Here is a 17,480-nt window from a genome sequence, read left to right as displayed (position 1 = left end):
TTTGTTCAACCTTGGGACCATGAACAGTCTTTTGGAGTCAGATCTCAGATGATAAGTGCTGCAGGGGTGAGGAGCTTGTTCAGCTTGTTCAGATAGGCGGGTATCTTGCCCAGAAAGTATTTGAAGGCAAGACAGGAAAGATGAACTTTGCGCCTAGACTCAAGTGATGACCAATCTAGTTCTTTTAGCATTTCACAGTGATGTGTGTTGCAGTTGCATTGGTTAACAAAATGGCATATTGAATTGTAGAGGGTGTCAAGTTTGCTAAGGTGGGTTTGGGGTGCTGAGCCGTATACTATGTCCCCGTAGTCAATAATTGCCATTAGCATTTGCTGTGCGATATGCTTTCTGACCAGCAGACTTAGGGAGGATTTGTTCCTGTAAAGTACACCTAGTTTGGCATAGGTTTTGGATGTCAGGGTATCAATGTGCATCTCGAATGTTAAGTGGGAGTCAAACCATATGCCCAAGTATTTAAACTAGTAACAGGAGTTAGTGTGGTGTTAGCGTTGGTTCTGATCTGAAGCTCAGTCATTGGAAGCTTTAGAAATGTAGCCTTGATCCCAAATACCATTGTTACAGTCTTGTCAGTGTTTTAAAACAGTTTGTTTTGGGAAATCTAATTTTCGAGTCTCAAAAAGTCAGATTGAAGTATGTGTTCAAGGTCGGAGAGCCTATGGCTGTGTGCATATAAGATGATGACATCTGCATACATGTGTATAGAAGCTCCCTTACAAGCTATAGGATAGTATTGGGAGAAGAGAGATTGGCCTGTAGGTTTGAGACAGTGTTTTTGTCCCTACTTTTGAAGATTGTTTTACGTGTCTTAGGGATATCGGGTGCAGACAGAATAGAGTTGATTAGGGGAGCTAGTGGTTTGGCAATGGCTTGGGCACCAAGTCGTTGGAACTTTGATTGCCATAAGTCAGGTCTGCATTGGCCGCTTATTTTTTATTTGAGGAGCGCTTGCGTAATCTCCTCTCCAGATACTGGGACAAATTGATATTTGTAAGCACTGTTGGGAGAGGCAGCAGCAGGAACAAGATAGGAAGCAGCAAGGTACAAGGCAGGATTGCAGCAAGGCACAGCATCACATAAGGTTATGCCCTGCGATGTGTGTCTGGGCTGAGCAGGTATATTAAGGAGCTTCCCTCCAATGGGAAGTGGGGTGGAACAAGAAGAGACGAAGGGATAGGCTGCTGGGCCGCGCAGGTGTGCCCTATTGTGCAGCCCGATCAGGTCTGGGGGTGGAGTTTCGTCCCACACGCATCACCGACGTCAGGGGGTGGCGACCCGATCGCGTGCCACTCGCGCACCGCGCATGCCCGTCACGTGAATTGAAATGGAGCCTGGAGGCGGGTCCAGGAGGAGCCTGTCCCGCGCACGTTACTGACATCAGGAAGTGGCCACCTGATCGCGCGCCAACCGCGCACGCACAGTGGAACCGCCGTGAGATCGCAACTCCAGAGTACCAGATGTGGTAGGATGAGGAGGTGAATTCCGGCCATCAGGATGGCGAATCTTCACAGTTAGATAACTGAAACATCAAAGACGTAGATCTTCCAGCTACTCCCTGCTAAGTGAAGCATTAGATTTTGAATTCTGTCATCTTAGAAATATGAATTTCTTGTTGACAGATGCCTCACATTGATTGAAACAACGAATGTACACAGTGTTTACAAGGACGTAGCTGCATGGTTGATGCAACTGACGGCGGATCAGGACCAGTGAAGTTATATCCTCTAAGAAGAACCAGAATACATGCACAGAATTCCCTTTTACTGCTAAAATGTACAGCGCCATACACTATGGCAACAGGAGCATTTGATTGCTCTATTGCTACTGTGGTTTCACCACATCAATCAGCCCCAGGAATGAAAGAGCACGGTTTGGGATTTGCAGGAGGCGACTGGGCACACAATAGGTTAAAGGGATGCATGTGAGCTAACAAAATTTGAATTCCCATGGATTCATGCTGTTTAAGGTTGACTAACCTTGTGTCTCTAGTTTCTTCCTCACCCTCCTGCCAAAGCACTTTCACATTCTATACTCGTCTATTCATGCTAAAGAACACTTTATAAAAGGGAGATGCTTCTTATACCATCTGACCAGAAACTTGCTTAACAAGATTCATACATTTGACACAAGTTTCTTAGTTGGACAGGGTTAGCATCAGCTGAACAGATTCAAACCCAGGCAGTTCGGTTGATGCAAAGTGGATACAAACTGTGCACTTGCTGGTATATATAGTACAGAAACCAATACTTTCCATTGTTTTATAAGAATCAAAACTACTGCACTGAACAATGTACCGTGTAACACCTTCTACAAGTGATGCCAAATTATAGCAAAGAACATTACATTCAGACATCTTAGGCAGACGAAGCCCATTTCAAATTTAGCCTCACAATGTGTAAAAATCCACGTGTATTCTCCAGATGCTCAGAGTTGTTAAAGCTTCCCCACACTGGAGCATGAGACCCTGGAGCCTCTGTTCCAGAGAGAGTCTCGTGCTCCATGAAAGGAGAGGGAGGACAAGGAGCGTCTGCTGGGGATGGGGGTCGGGGTGTATGAGTCCAGGGGCCAGGTAATAATGTTTGTGGGGGTGGGGTAATGATAAAAGGGGGTGGGGTTAGGAATGTGTCTCAGGTCCTCCTGGCAGCATAAGATTGACCTTGCTGTGTTAGACCGAGAGATACAGTCCTGATGTGTGAGACTCACACAAATTGCACGACACGACCAGACTGGAAGCGGAACCAAAAAAAAAAAAAATCAACCCCAAAACTGTAGAGATTTTATACCTCTATTTTGTTTTGAGCAGTTGGGACAGTTAATACATAGGATCAACGAAGCAGAAATGCAACTGAAAGAACAAAACCCTTTGGCTTTCCCTTTATTTCTGAGACAGCCTAAACATGTTCTTGTCCTTGCTGCTGTCATCCTAAGCATCAGCTGAAAAAGAAGGATGAGTGGACAGGTTCGTGCTGCCCCAGGAGAAGCAGAAATCAGAAGGATAACTAACTGATCTAAATGCAGCCCAGTTTTCTATTGTCATAGATGGCATTAAAAACAGACACTTACAAATCTTTCTATTTTATTTAAAATGCTGTATAGCTCCTCTAATGTATGAGTATATGCTTTAATATGCTATCTTTTAAGGGGGGGGGGGGGACGCCTGCCTTTAAGAGACAAATATTCAAGATGAATCTGTAATGCATTAATATCTAGCTTTACAGCTACTATACTGATACTTAGCTTCCTATATTTATAAACCTTCACAGAGCCCATTTACCAACTTGTTGGAAATGAAACCTAGCTTGAATTTTTTTCCCCAAGCAGGATTTTTGTTCTGTGTCTTCTAATTGCATTCAAGGAAAAACAATATCTACTTGTCACTTTCAACAACAGGAAGCAGACTTAACAAGAGGATGTATTGCAACAGGTGGCAATACAGAACAGTGGCACAAATATGTGTTATGCGCACAAACATGCACAGCCATAGGCCAGCTGTGACCCAAACCCGTACATGGGAAATTACAGCTATTTATAGAAATAGACGTGCTAGTCCAGTGCCGATAGTGCAGAGCAAATAATTACTTCAGTATTAGCTGATACCTTTTTTTATTTGGACTAACAATTGATATTATAAGACAAGCATTGGAGAGTTCTCTCTCTTCCTTAGGTCCAGCCCGTCCTGAGGAAGAGAAGAGAACTCCCGAATGCTTGTCTTATAATATCAATTGTTAGTCTAAATAGAAAAGGCATCAGCTAATACTGAAGTAATTATTTACTCTGCAGCTATTTATAGCAACTCTTTTAAATGGAATCAAAGGGTTGGCACAAAAGATAAACACAGTGCAGGGAAAATGTGTGTCGTGTATTTTATTGCATCTGGTAGAGAGAAGATAAGCTTATACATTTCCGAAGTCACTATAAGTCCCCATTGAGTAGAATGACCCATGGGTTTTTCTACTATTTTAAACATGAAATGCATTTATAATATTATGCGGAACCTTACGGCCAAAAGCAGCAGTCCCGGGAATCATTTTTTCATCTTGCTGGAACCGGGCGATGAGCTGCAGGCTCCGTGGTTCAGGTAAGATTAAAAAAAATCATGGACTGCCGTTTTAAAATTTCCAACATTAAGCCTCCATACGGAGAAAACAGACATACTTGGTACCATTTTATAGTGTACATCTTCCCCTCTTTCGCTCACCTCAGACTAATACTTACTGCTGAGGCAGGAGCCGGAGTTCTACTCCCCGTTATAGCCGGTGTGTTCACACTCGCTGAGCACGTGGCCAAAGGGTCAGACACCTGGACATAACACCTGGTTATGGATAACCACACACGTGTAGCCATCCCTGGTGTGGCTACCAGTCTGCCCTTGCTGGCACGCAAGCCCTGGTAAGCGCCAGTACCAATCATGGGTTTTCCCCACACAGACAGCTTCCCTTGAGTGACAGGGGAGGAGGTGGGGCTAGGTCTCTGCTCTGCCCAATCCTGGTTCAAACCTAGTACCTTCCCCCTACTGTACTTAAGGGAGTTGCAACCCCAAATTCAGTAGTGTCTACCGTTGAGAGAGACAAGGTATCACGCAGGGCTGCTGTGCACTGGCAGGCCCTGGTCCTGTTCCCTAAGGGGAGAGCGAGTGATTACCTTTTCCCCTGATCCTGCTAGAGGGTTAGGGAAGTGCAGAGACTGCTGTGGGAGCCTTTGACCCATAGTGAAAGGCCCAGGGAACCATCCTAAGTTGGGAGACCAGACCAGCAACTGAATTGGGCAGGACTGCCTTGATACTGTGTGTGAGCAGAAGAATAAAACCGGTTCCAGTTGAATATACCTCCTGCCTGGTGTGTGATCTTACGGAAGGGTGGAGAGGTAACCGTTTCTATCGTAGGAGATTTCCTCCATACATCTGGAGCCTGCAGCAGATGGAGGTGCTGTGTATCATGGAGTAAATTTCGGTTATATACTCCATAAGCATGTCCTGCAGTCCCCACAACAACCGGCGGACCACTCAGCATTTTGTGAGCCATCAGGTAGCATGCACCATACACCTGGTAACAGGGGGATCTCCCAGAGGGTGGGCGAAACACCATTACACAAGTATTTATATTTAACCCCTATAACCATAGTCATATATAAACATAATAGTGATCATCTGTGCGCAGATCATATACATACATCCACAATACTGTTAATGCGTGTGTGCAAATGTCTCTCAGAGTCCCCACTACCCCTTTTTTCAAGAGGCTTGTGTGTAGGTGCTAGAACAAACGTTGGAGCGCTTATAATCTGTGTTATACTGTAGCAGTAGTAAACAGTAGAGATAGAACCCAGTGTAGCACTCAGGCTCACGCTCTGATGATGAGTGAATGATTTCAAACAATCTTTATTGATAGCATCATATATTAAAATATAAATGTTGGAGCAACGTACTGGAGGTAGGTTGATCCTGGATAATAATAGCCGTATTGGCTCCGGATCAGACGGAATCGTGTGTACCAGGTATGTCTTATATGAAACACTGGTGACAAAACAACACAGAAATCCTAGTGTGGACCTGTGTAGTGAGTGTGTGCCGATGGGTGTGCTCAGATAGGTACTGAGACTACATATCACATGCTGGCAGAGTCTGTGTAAGCCCTTAAATAAGGTGGTAGATGTGACCCGTAGTACCTGATAGACAAGGGGAGCAAATATATTATGTATATCAGTGGTTGTTGGTGCAATCAGCTGTGCTTCCTCTCTGTAAACGATGGTAAGCCTAGCTAGGTGTCAGGGTGACCTAAGGTAACCTTAAAGTGCTGTGCTGCAGGAGTGTGGTGTCCTGCAGTAACCTACGTGGCTGTTGTCAGAGGTAAGTTAAACTGACTGTAGACAGTGGAGTAGGTGGATCAGCCTTGGTCAAGGAGACACTAATGCTATTAAATATATCACTTATCATATATCAGAGGGCTAGCTGTAGTGGCACAGAAAGTAAACCTTTGTGCTGCTATGTGAAAGGCTGTACACAGCAGCGCAGCTTGAATGTTGCTGCAGGCAACTAAAAATCAGTACTTCTATCGATTGAGCACTTCCCTTCTAAACACTGCACATAGAGGCTTAAAATGACCGTCGGGGCACTTTTACCCTGTATATTTCAGCATGAGCAGACTACCGCATACACTCGCGGTTAGAGAATATAATGCGGAGGCAGTCACTGGTCTGCGCATGCACGTGGGAGATAGATTATGTTTTAAATCATTCACTCATCATAAGAGCGTGAGCCTGAGTGCTACACTGGGTTCTCTCTCTACTGTTTACTACCGTATCCACACCCTAAGCACCGCTCACCATTCTATTCTATTGTGGCTGCAGCAGGGGCCCCCCTATTGCCTCTTATACTGTAGCAGGCCTGTCTCTTCACAAAGCCTTCGGTACCCTTGTATGATGATGAGGATCCCCTCTTTGTTTACTTACAACTCCCCTGGTCCGTTAGGCTGCTTGCCCGCTTTCAGCTCCGCTCCCTGAGTGGTTACCTGAGTTGTACTCCTCAGAGTCTGGCTATCAGTCTGTAGCAGCTCTTGAATACAGGGCTGTTCTCTCCAGGGTCTCTCTCGCTCCTTTCTGCTTGCGGTCTGGTCAAGGGCTGTTGGACTATGCTCCACGCGCTCATCCAGCTGCGCAGCTCTCCCTCCAGCAGCAACCAGGAATTAACTCTCCTATCATGGCTGCCCCCTATTAGAAACTCCTATCTCTCTTAGTCCCTCCTCCTTCACTAGCCTTCCTTCTAGCTGGCTATAGTCACCTGAACCTATTGGGGCAGCAAGTCTGTGTTGCTTGTAGGCACAGTGGGTTACATACATTTGTATGTTATACAGCAAGCCTGTGTTGCTTGTAGGCACAGGGGGGTTACATACATGTGTATGTTATACAGCAATCATGTGTTGCTTGTAGGCACAGGGGGTTATATACATTTGTATGTTAGACATTTTCCTGTTTTCTAGGAGTTTTATTTGATTAGCTGGGAAATATTACCTGGCACATAACTGGAAGTAAATACATTAAACAAGCCCTAAAAAACCTTTAATGCAAAGAACATATATACAGTACTGTATATATATTTTTTTATTACTGCACTGTGACTTTATACATTGTTGGGATTAAAGGTCCATGGTCCATGTTTACTAAGCAGTCTTCTACCATACAACGTGGTTTGTGTGTTTGGAGTGGTGCTCAAAAAGTGCTGGGACTGTATTTAAAGGAAGGGAGCATGAACTGGGTAATTCACAAATAAATGATTAGTAGTACTGAGCCTTAGGAGGGCATAAGGTACCCTGAAGGTTGGGGTGGGTTGCCCAAAGACAGCCCCCCCCTTCCTCATTGGGTTAGCCCCAGGTATTGTACTCACAGTAGTTTTCTTCTTCCTTCCCCAGTCTCCCTTCCAGAGCGTGCAGCTGTAGTAGAATATGTATCCAAAGCCAGGGTGTGCAGCGCACAGCAGTAATGAAAAGAGCAGGTCTTGCAAAAAATAAGTCCTTTATTGAAAATTCATAGTGATGTGGGACAGCAGCAACCTTCTACGCGTTTCGTTCAAAAGAACTTTATCAAGAGTTGAGTTTGATCTCAAATCTTTTTTGACGGGATAATACTAATATTACATACAGATCACCATTATATTCACATTAGGTAGGGTACATTTACACTTTTTCATTCACATTTAATTTTCACATATAGGTAGTCATAAATACACATTAGCTCTTAGTTAATATTCACACCTAAGGGGCCTATTCCCATATATATCCTATTCACAGCACAACATTATATTTAATAAACACACATTATACTTACACATGAGTTCCCTTAGACGAGGAGGTATTATGCAATACCCATTAAGTGCACACCAATACTCACTCCTTCACATTTCTATTTTATATTTATCTATATCTCTGGACATAATCATAGAGACTTGTTTTGTCTAGGGTTAATTATATTAGACACTTTTTGCATTTTGATGTTTGTATAACAAATATGGTTCCATTATATTAGATTATTTTTATATCCATTATGTTTGCTTGATTTGTGCCACATATCCCCACAATAGGCTATTGGGTCACATTAGTATAGTATAGAATTTCACTTAATTTGTCTTTATTAGCTATCTATGACATGTATGTACCCATTGTTTCTGTGGATAGATTAGTGGCGCTCCATATATATAGTAGGTCATAGTACAGTTGTATCAGTGTTAGAATTATGTTATATGTTTTATGTATAAATGTTGTTAGTGGTTTTTGTTATTTGTTTTTTCATTGTTTTCTTGCTGAGAATACATGCAGCTACGCTATTCATACTGCGCATGTCTGGGACTAATTACAAGAGCACTGTCTCTTTAAATTGGAACTATAAATCAGTGGACACACAGGAACTGTATTATCTTTATTTTACCCCTGAAGAAGGAAGTTGGTACTTCCGAAACGCGTAGGTTTCGTAGTTGGTACGTAGTTGGTACGTCCCACTGGTCACTCTGCTGACTTTTGCTGACGTCTGTCTTGTTTCTTCTGTCGATCGGAGCATCCACAAATCTGCTGATACCATCTGCACAGCGTTCCGGGTATTGCACGGCGAATCAGCGGCTGCGATCGTCAAGCTCCAACCGACTGAGCTGCAGAGAGCTGTTTCCACGCGAACAAGGGGGCGCCCCATCCGGAAACGGCTACGGAGCACCACCACGCCCCTGATGCCAGGAGATACGCAGTGGAGCTGATCTGACCAAGACGAGAGGGGATACTCTCTAATTATCCATTGCCTGTGACCATCTTACGTCTGGTAAGTGGTCATTTCAGCCACAGCAGGAGATTTCCAGTGGGACTTATTCTATTTTAACACATGTTGTGTATTTTATTTGTATTTTATTTATATTCTGTGTCTAACATTAAATGTGCTTATTTGTATATCAGTCACCCAGTGTTTCTCAGCCAATGTCATTTGTTGGTGTGTCATGTCATTAGTTTGTATGCTGTGAATATTCATTTTACAGTACTATGCTATGTGATTTCCCTATTTTTTTCATGTCACTGCTATTGTGTGGAGCCTACCTTTGGACCCGACGAAGCCACCATTACGGGTTGTATATATCCTTTTTACCACCATTTGTGTATGTATGGAGCGCCACAGATATAATATTTTCTCTATCAGTTGTCTCTGATTTGGGTTCAGAGTTATATCACAGGCAGCCAGCCTTTATTCCTAATTAGGAATAATAGGTCATTCATATCCATTTGGATTTAATTTGCACACTTAGAAAGTTAGCGCTACCTTGTTTGTTTTTTTATCTTATGAGCATGCACTTTTCCCATGATTAGTACCTATTTGGTGCAATAAGTAGGGTTACCAGATTTTCAAAATTTAAAACCGTGACACACAAAATTTTTATTTATACAACAAAATACATTACTAAAAAAATAAATATTATAATTATATTTGTCTAATCGTGTCTGTCTGTCTCTCTCTATTTTTACTTGGGGGGCAAGTGCATCCTCAGACCTGATATCAGGGGACCACAGGCCCCTACACATACATCTGTAGCCTACACATACATCTGTAGCCAATATTATTGCACCAGTTATCACATAGTAATGGGTGCAATAACGTTGGCTATATCTATATGTTGGCACGATAAACACAAGAGCACACCTGATAGATCCAACATACAAATAAACCACACACTTTCCACATACACACATAATGCATTCACTAAAACAAAAACACACACACACACACACCATGACCTGCACAACACACACCCTGACCTACACAACAGTCTCTCACACATACACACACAGATCTGCACAACACTCTCACATACACTGACCTGTACAACATTCACAGCTACTGACCTGCACAGACACTCACACACACCATACACAAAGACTGACGATCACATAAACACTGACTGACCTACACACACTGTCCTACATGAACCAGCTCTATAAATGAGGAGCAGCCATGCAGGCGCCCCTCGTGGCTGTAACCGCAGCTGCATGTTTCTCTTCATATTTCTAGCAACGCAGCTCCATTTTTGCTGATACTGGCCCAGCTCTCTGATGATTCTGGCCCCGCCCCCTCCTCTGCAGCCGCAACCGGGACATTTTTAAAATTTTCAAATAATTGTCGGGAAACTGGGACATGTGCAGTAAATCCGGGACTGTCCCGGTTAAACCGGGATGTCTGGTCACCATAGCAAGGCCTGGAATGTGATAGCCAGAAATCTCACTTCCCCAAAGTAGGCGTATTTGTGGGTTTTGCAGAAGTGGGAGGAGAAAGAGAAAATATGCATTGCGAATTGCACACTCAGAAACAAAATCGCGTGATAACTGCTTAACAAATATGACAAGATGTACTGTATTTCTGTATGAAAATGGCCATTACTGCAGTCTACTGTATAGGCCCTATGCAGTTATATTGCATCTTTTTAAATATACTTATGTTCGAGCTTTATTTGCCATTTAATTACCTTGCTAATGTGAAACTCCAATCTTCTTATATACCTTTCAATTGTCTTGATTTGCTGGGGAAAAAATTAAAATACAAATGTATAAATATAATTTCTACATTGATAACTTTAAAGCTTGTCAGAATATAACAAATACAAATGGATACTAAAACATAATGGCGGAACTGTTTAACACTAGAAAAATGTATGTCAATTTAAAGTCTCTGTGAGATATTCTACCTTGGTTAATGTAAGTTAATGCCACATTGCAGGTAATTAAAGTATTGCAATTATATGACTGATTAGATCAGCAATACATGTTCCAAAATCTTCATTTACTTCAGCACAGTATAGTTTTCTGTTCAGGGAGTGTGTGTACAGGTTAAACAAAGGCTTTCCATTCTTGGGTGAAGAAATGGTCCAGGCGTAAACACCCTTTCTTTAACGTGGAAAGAACCCTTACGGCAAAAATATACACAGTCTCCTCAGTGGGACATGGGCACAGTTCCTTGTAGAGTTTTAGTAGCCAAATTCATCCTTGAAACGTGTATGTTTGGGGTTGGTTTTATTTTAATGAACAAGGAGTTCTTCATAGACATATTAGTGTGTAGAACTTTAGAAACCTATTAGACATGTGATCCTCAGTGGCGTAACTACCATCCGGGATGCCCGGACACGTCCCGGGGCCCCTGCTTCCTGACTTGTGACGAACCTCCTAAGCGGTTACAGAGGCTCCATGCTATTCCCCACCGCAATGAAATGGATTGCCGGGGGAGAGAGCAGGCTCTCTGTAAGAACAACCCTCCTCCATTGACGTGTCATATCGGCGCGACGTCACATGGCGACATGTTACCATGACAATGCACCATCACGTGACTAGGGCTGGCAGGTAAGGGAAATGCCCGGGGGCTCCTTACTCTTGTTATGCCACTGGGTATCCTCAGGGCTATATAGCAAAAGCTACATCTTTTTTGCACAGGTTAGAGTATACAGGGCCCCATCCTGTGTTGCCATGGGGGTTCTGACATCACGGGAATGTATTTAGGATAGGAGAAAGTTTCGAGAAGGGAGGTCCCAGGAGGATGGTTAGAGAAGATAGGGATAAACCCAGAAAGTAGTAGAACAAAACTAGGTCCCCCTTCTTTATTATGTTATACATAGGGGCAGTGCCCTTTAAGATAGGATCTCAGATGATGACTAACGGAATCCAGCAGGCCCCAGAGAGGAGAAAACGACATACACAGAAGGCCCTAGAGAAAGGTCTCCCATGTGTTGGTGGATCGGCACAATCCGCAGATCCATATAGGTATCAGTTTCACCTTGTATGAAAGTGGTAGTTCCAAGAACAAAAACAAGGGGAGGTGCCCGGTGGCTGCCTTGTTACCTGATTGCTCCATTTGTCCTGCCGCCCCAGATTCTGGAGCGAACTCAAAAAAGGGCGTTCCACACCAACACGGAGTTGCCGCAGGATGATGCCCAGAAGTTGGTATGACCCGCATGGTGTCTGACCATTCAACAATGGTGGGTCCCATGAACTCCGAGGAGGAAAATGAGGCCTATATACGGCGCACTGAGTAAATAGACGAACATTTATATTTCAGTACAATGTACAATTGGACATAGATGTGGCTGAGCGTCCCAAAGTGGAGTCTTCAGTATGGGTTCTATCAGGTGCTCCGATGGGCCGTAAGCTAACGCAGCCGAGTCGGGCTCATCATATGATCCGGGATAGGGTCAAGGATACCTGGAGTTATAAGTACCCCTATGTTCAGGGGGTTACTATGGATATAGTAGATATGTTCAAGGGCCACTGGTTGCAATGTAAAGCTAAGGCTCACATTTCTCAGTGTGGGCATACCCTACTTGTGGCAAATCAGGACAGGGTAGAGAAAATGCTACGGATATGGCACATTGGACAGAGCATTTACAAAGACCGGGTGGAGTATAAAGATGAAAAGGGGGCTATACGGGTTCACTATGTAAAAGTTCCCGATAGTAAGGGGGGTATGGTTAGGAAGCCCGATCCGGACCATTATTGGTAGACTGGGGGTTACTATCCACCTGTGAGCTAACCAATATCTGATCTCGTTTGGGTCAGTGTCATTATACAATTGTTCATACCATCTGTAGCTATGTATGATCTGACCCATTGCCTCCGGGAACGGAGAGCTACTGTACCGTGCTTCTAATGCCATTTCATACGCCTTTTGAAATATGGAGTGCAACATTATTTAAAAAAAGTAAGCAACTGCTCGTGCCCGTGTATAGCGCAGTTACCTGGATAAGGTTAAGTTGCCAAAAGATTTGTATATTTATATGTAATGTGTTTATTCTATTACAGACTGAATACATCTGGATAAATACATGTGTATTATTGTGAAGTTGATATGTGACTCTTTAATGTTGGGGGCAACATTGGGTTTAGTTAGGTGAGTGTGTAATACCCATCTAAAGGATTACTAGTAGGTTAGTGTATGCTGGCCCCACCCTGTGTTGTCATGGGGATTCTGACGTCATGGGAGAGTCTTTAGTATAGGAGGAAGGTCCCAGGAGGACCTCGGGGAGAGGAGACAGGGATAAACCCATAAAGTAGTAGAACAGACTGGGCCCCCATTTATTATGTTATAAGTTAGGATCCCAGAAGATGGCTAAGGGAATCAAGCAGGTCCCAGAGAGGGGAAAACGACATGCTACAGAGGTCCCTAGAGAAAGGGCTCCCGGGTCTTGGCAGATCAGTACTATCCGCAGATCCGTAAAGATATCCGTTTCAGCCGGTGTGAAAGTTGCAGTTCCCACACCGAAAACAAGGTACCATCTTCACCTGCATAGGCCAGGATCCCAGTAAGGGCCTTGTGTAAAACTGGATATTGCAGATGTCACTCCGAGAAAGGGAAGCTGGGTCCAATAGCAGTAAAGCAACCAAGCCGATATACCTCCTTCTGAGTGTTAGGAGCAGGCACTTATGGAAACACAGTAATTATGAATAACCATGGGAAAACAATACAACGCTGTCATACTGTGTGTGTGTGTGTGTGTGTGTGTGTGTGTGTGTGTGTGTGTGTGTGTGTGTGTGTGTGTGTGAGCGGTCCCCGTACCTGGAGACACGAATAAAAGGCTGATGTTGTACTATAAAAGTTCCTGGCATCCATTATTTCCCTCCTTGCTACCTTATTGCCCAGCCGTCTGAATCCAGCACCCTGAGGCAAGGTAATCCATGCTTAGTAGCCAACACTGTATAACGATGTAATCTCCCTATACTCCGGGCAGGGAGGGTTACATAATTATAACTTAACATTGCGTTATCTTCCAATACCGTGACGTTATGACAGAGAAAGAAAAGAGAAGAGGAAAATAACGCAATATTATTTAAAGTATGCCTAATGTGTTGCACCAACCCACAGCCCTATTTCAGTGTTTGGATAACAGTAACACATGTTTAGGAACGTAATGTTAAGTCCCTGCGTGAACTTTAATAGACGTGTGTGTATATACAATGTTACAGTATAATGCCTCATGTGCAATCAATTGCAACACTATTCTCTTTACAAGAGAAAACATGGCTTAATATTATTGAACATGCATTTCCTTTAAAGATACACTGTTAGTATTATAACGCGACGCTAAGTTAGGTTAATGCCATGTTAAGTGGCTCGTGGTAAAATTTTGCACACTTCTATTTATGAGAATAATCATGACGATAAAACTACTACAAAGTATAACTTGTAAATAATACACAGAACAAGCCTACAGTATGTCAATTTGTAACAGGGAAGCAACCCTGTCTCAATGAGGCTGCAATAGAAAGCCTCGGTGGTCTGAGGAATCCAGCAAGGAGCTGGTTAATTACAGCTAAAAACAAGTAACCAGTCTCCACCTGGTTAATCAGATCAGTTTAAAAGCCTCCTGCTTTGAACAAACCAGGAGATTCTTGAGCACACAGGATTACTGTGTGCTGATTGCAAGAAACGAGGGAAACAGACCCCTTCTTCCAGGATGCAGCATACCCAGGACCCGACCAAAAGGCTGGCCCTCAACGAACACCCACCCAGGACCAGAGACCGACCTGAAGGGCCTCCTGCTTTGAGGTACCTTTTGAGACTTTGGGGTGGTAGCTTGGTAAGGGGCTTTTCCTCCCAGTCTTGCAGATAGGGACTGGGGAAGTAAGTTCGCCCTTACAAGGGATAGGTATTTGTTTCTTTTGTATATTTTTGTTTGCTGTGCGTTGTTGAAAGGGACAGGCTAAATAAAGCCATGTTTTAATTTCCCAAACTGTCTCCTTGTGTGTACATCTGCACCTGTCTCTTACACCATTCTTGATTTGTTGCAACTAACGCAGATTTTTTTCCCCCAACCTACAAATTACAAAAATGGGTACAAGAAAAGGGAAGGATTTCATTTCACAATTTCTTGTTCAAGAAGGAAGTGTTGAAAGTAAAAAGAATGATGCTATGCTTTGTTATAAAAAGTGTACGTGTGTAGTTTTCAACAATTAATGCATAATTGTATACAGAATGTATGTTCACAAGATCACACAAGACACAAGACAAAATACTGACATTATATGGTTTAATAAACAGTTTTTCTTTTGCACTAAACTGAGTTCGGTGCTGGTAGTTGGTCACTGCTGTGATCTTGTGAGCATATGTAACCATTCTGTATTTACCGGTCACGGAGCCACCATGTAAAAGCCCTAATGTTTAATGAGTTGTGCGGCCATTTTGCTTATTTGTATACCATATATATGTATATATTTCCACAGTGATTTACTACCACTATTACATTTAAATTGGCAAATGTACATCTAATATTCTAAACAGATTAATTTGTTTTAACAATAAACACTTTCTTTAGCATAATATATGACAATCCTTTTTTAAAATGGCACAAAAGTGCTCTGTGTCTGTGTTTAATAATATTATTCTCTGCTATAGTTCCACTTCTAGTATATTGGAATGTTGACACCACTTGTGATTATTCTGCAGGTTCTAGATTCCTTGCATGTACTGTACTGTTTCAGAAAAGGTATGAAATATTTATATTCAAAATTGGTGGGTATCTAAAATTTGGTATTGACCAATAGTCTGAATCATATTAGTACAAAAGATAAGAGTAATGTGTACCTTAAAATATATCAATTAGCTCCTGCTCCATATACTGTACATGAAGCTTGTAATTTGAGCTCCTTACTGTACATCTGGCCTCTCTACAAATTGTTATCTGACTCAAGTTGAGAATAACTGACTCAAAGAACTTTGATACATCGATGAATGAATGATGCGGAGTCAAAATGCTGCAATTTGCATCATTTTTGGAGTGGCGCTCCAAAGTGAATGCTATTGTGATGCTTGATAGCCATTTCTAGGGCAGCCTATAAAGAATTGCAATAAACCGGAAATTTCCAGGATAGGATTTTTGTGGGATATATTTTAAGGTTCTTTCTTTATGGTAAAGAACACATATGAAGAGGCACTGAAATGTCAAAAAAAGCTTTGCACAGCAAATTTTTTATTTTTTTAAAGAAATCCTATGTTGGCCAATTAAAAGGTACAGTATCATAACCCATTTCAACACACATGCAAATTAATTTAAATTTCAACTAGTAAAATAAACTTACCTTGTCAAGATCATATAGAACACCCTGCAAAAAGTAAAATGAAAATAAATCAAATCATTGACGTAACAGTCTGCTTTCAATCCTTATATCAGCAGGGGAGCATGTATGAATATATGTATTAATGTGAAGTCAACAATATATGCAGCACGTTACAGGCATTCCCAATGAGATATAATAAAGGACAATATAATTCCATTAAAAACATTGAGATAAAGGAATTTCTTACCAAAAAGCTTAAAATGTAACTGGGACTTGTTGCTTAGTCCTTCCATAAGTAAAGCAATTATGCAGACGTTTCTCAAAACCAATGAGCATGACTTATAATAATCACTTCTTTTCCCATATTGCACTTTCTCCCAAAGGGACTCAAAACACGTCACAAATACAATCTTGAGCACAGACCCTAACTCAATAAGCTATCTTTAGTGCCTAAGTCCCAGGGAGATAAAGTGACCTGCCCTAGGTTACAGCACACAAAGATCAACTCCGTGTCTTTACTCACCGAGCCGATCACTCAGCTCCTTTAAGACACGTAATTAATAGGAAATGTAAATCAAGAAGATATTGTATTTATATGAAATAAATATATGCCCATTCATTGTTTATTCACACACGATTAGTAATCTTTATTAGATTCTCCAGTCACTCGGAGCTACTTACCAGTCTTGAGTTTCTCCTCATGTCTTTTAACTGGGCAGTCAACTTGTCGAGCTCCGTTTGGTGAACTTCCAGATACTCGCTACAAATTGAAAGCAGATACAATACAGCGTTGAGTAGACATGGCAAAACCATAGGTGATCCACAGCAAAGAACAAACACAAACAACAGTGACCTATTGGTAATCGTAAAAATACTTTCAGACTCGCAGACAAATACAAATAAACAAAAAGCGATGAAAAAATAACAAAGAGCGGATGTCAACAACCTGGCTTACCAGTAAGAGCAAAGAATAGAGCAAAACCCTTGCTAAAGACACAGTTTAGTACGGAAAACGTCAGTTGTAATTTGCAATATTAAAATTATTTGATAAAAATTTGGGCGTGCCAAACCTTCTCCTTGTGTTATTGGTTATGGCACATCTCAGACGCTATGGAACTTGTTCTAGGAGTGGCCATAAGATGCCTTGTAGCTAACCACAGCGTAGTAAATATGGCCCACGAAGTCCCAGCCCTAAGTGCCATCAGTACAGGAACTGATTAAATCAGTAAATTCTATGTGATCTATGTACCAGTGTACTCAATCAGCTCTATGCACCTGTTTTTTTTTACGTTCAACAATATTACTGCATTTGCTGAACATAAGGTTCTCTGACATGAAGTTATTGCATCTTGTCTTTAAACCTTTCAAAACATTTTTTTTGCTTAACCTCTTTGCTGTTGGAAGGGG

The 17,480-nt window shown here is 42.2% G+C and overlaps 1 protein-coding gene across 4 annotated transcripts in view; it reads right to left on the bottom strand.

The window, feature by feature from the left end:
• Positions 1-17,480, bottom strand: part of RIPOR2 (RHO family interacting cell polarization regulator 2) — a 141,083-nt gene that overhangs the window by 53,175 nt on the left and 70,428 nt on the right. For all 4 annotated transcript variants that reach the window (XM_075585570.1, XM_075585568.1, XM_075585571.1 and 1 more), the window contains exons 4-6: positions 16,755-16,833; positions 16,095-16,118; positions 10,502-10,555 (exon numbers count right to left, since the gene is read on the bottom strand). In XM_075585570.1, coding sequence (XP_075441685.1) covers positions 10,502-10,555; positions 16,095-16,118; positions 16,755-16,833 — 157 coding nt within the window. The remainder of the gene's footprint in view (positions 1-10,501; positions 10,556-16,094; positions 16,119-16,754; positions 16,834-17,480) is intronic.

This window comes from Ascaphus truei, chromosome 2 (genome assembly GCF_040206685.1).
Source record: "Ascaphus truei isolate aAscTru1 chromosome 2, aAscTru1.hap1, whole genome shotgun sequence".
NCBI lineage: Eukaryota > Metazoa > Chordata > Amphibia > Anura > Ascaphidae > Ascaphus > Ascaphus truei.
Note: the sequence above shows the minus strand (reverse complement) of the source record. Positions and strands in the feature narration are given on the sequence as shown.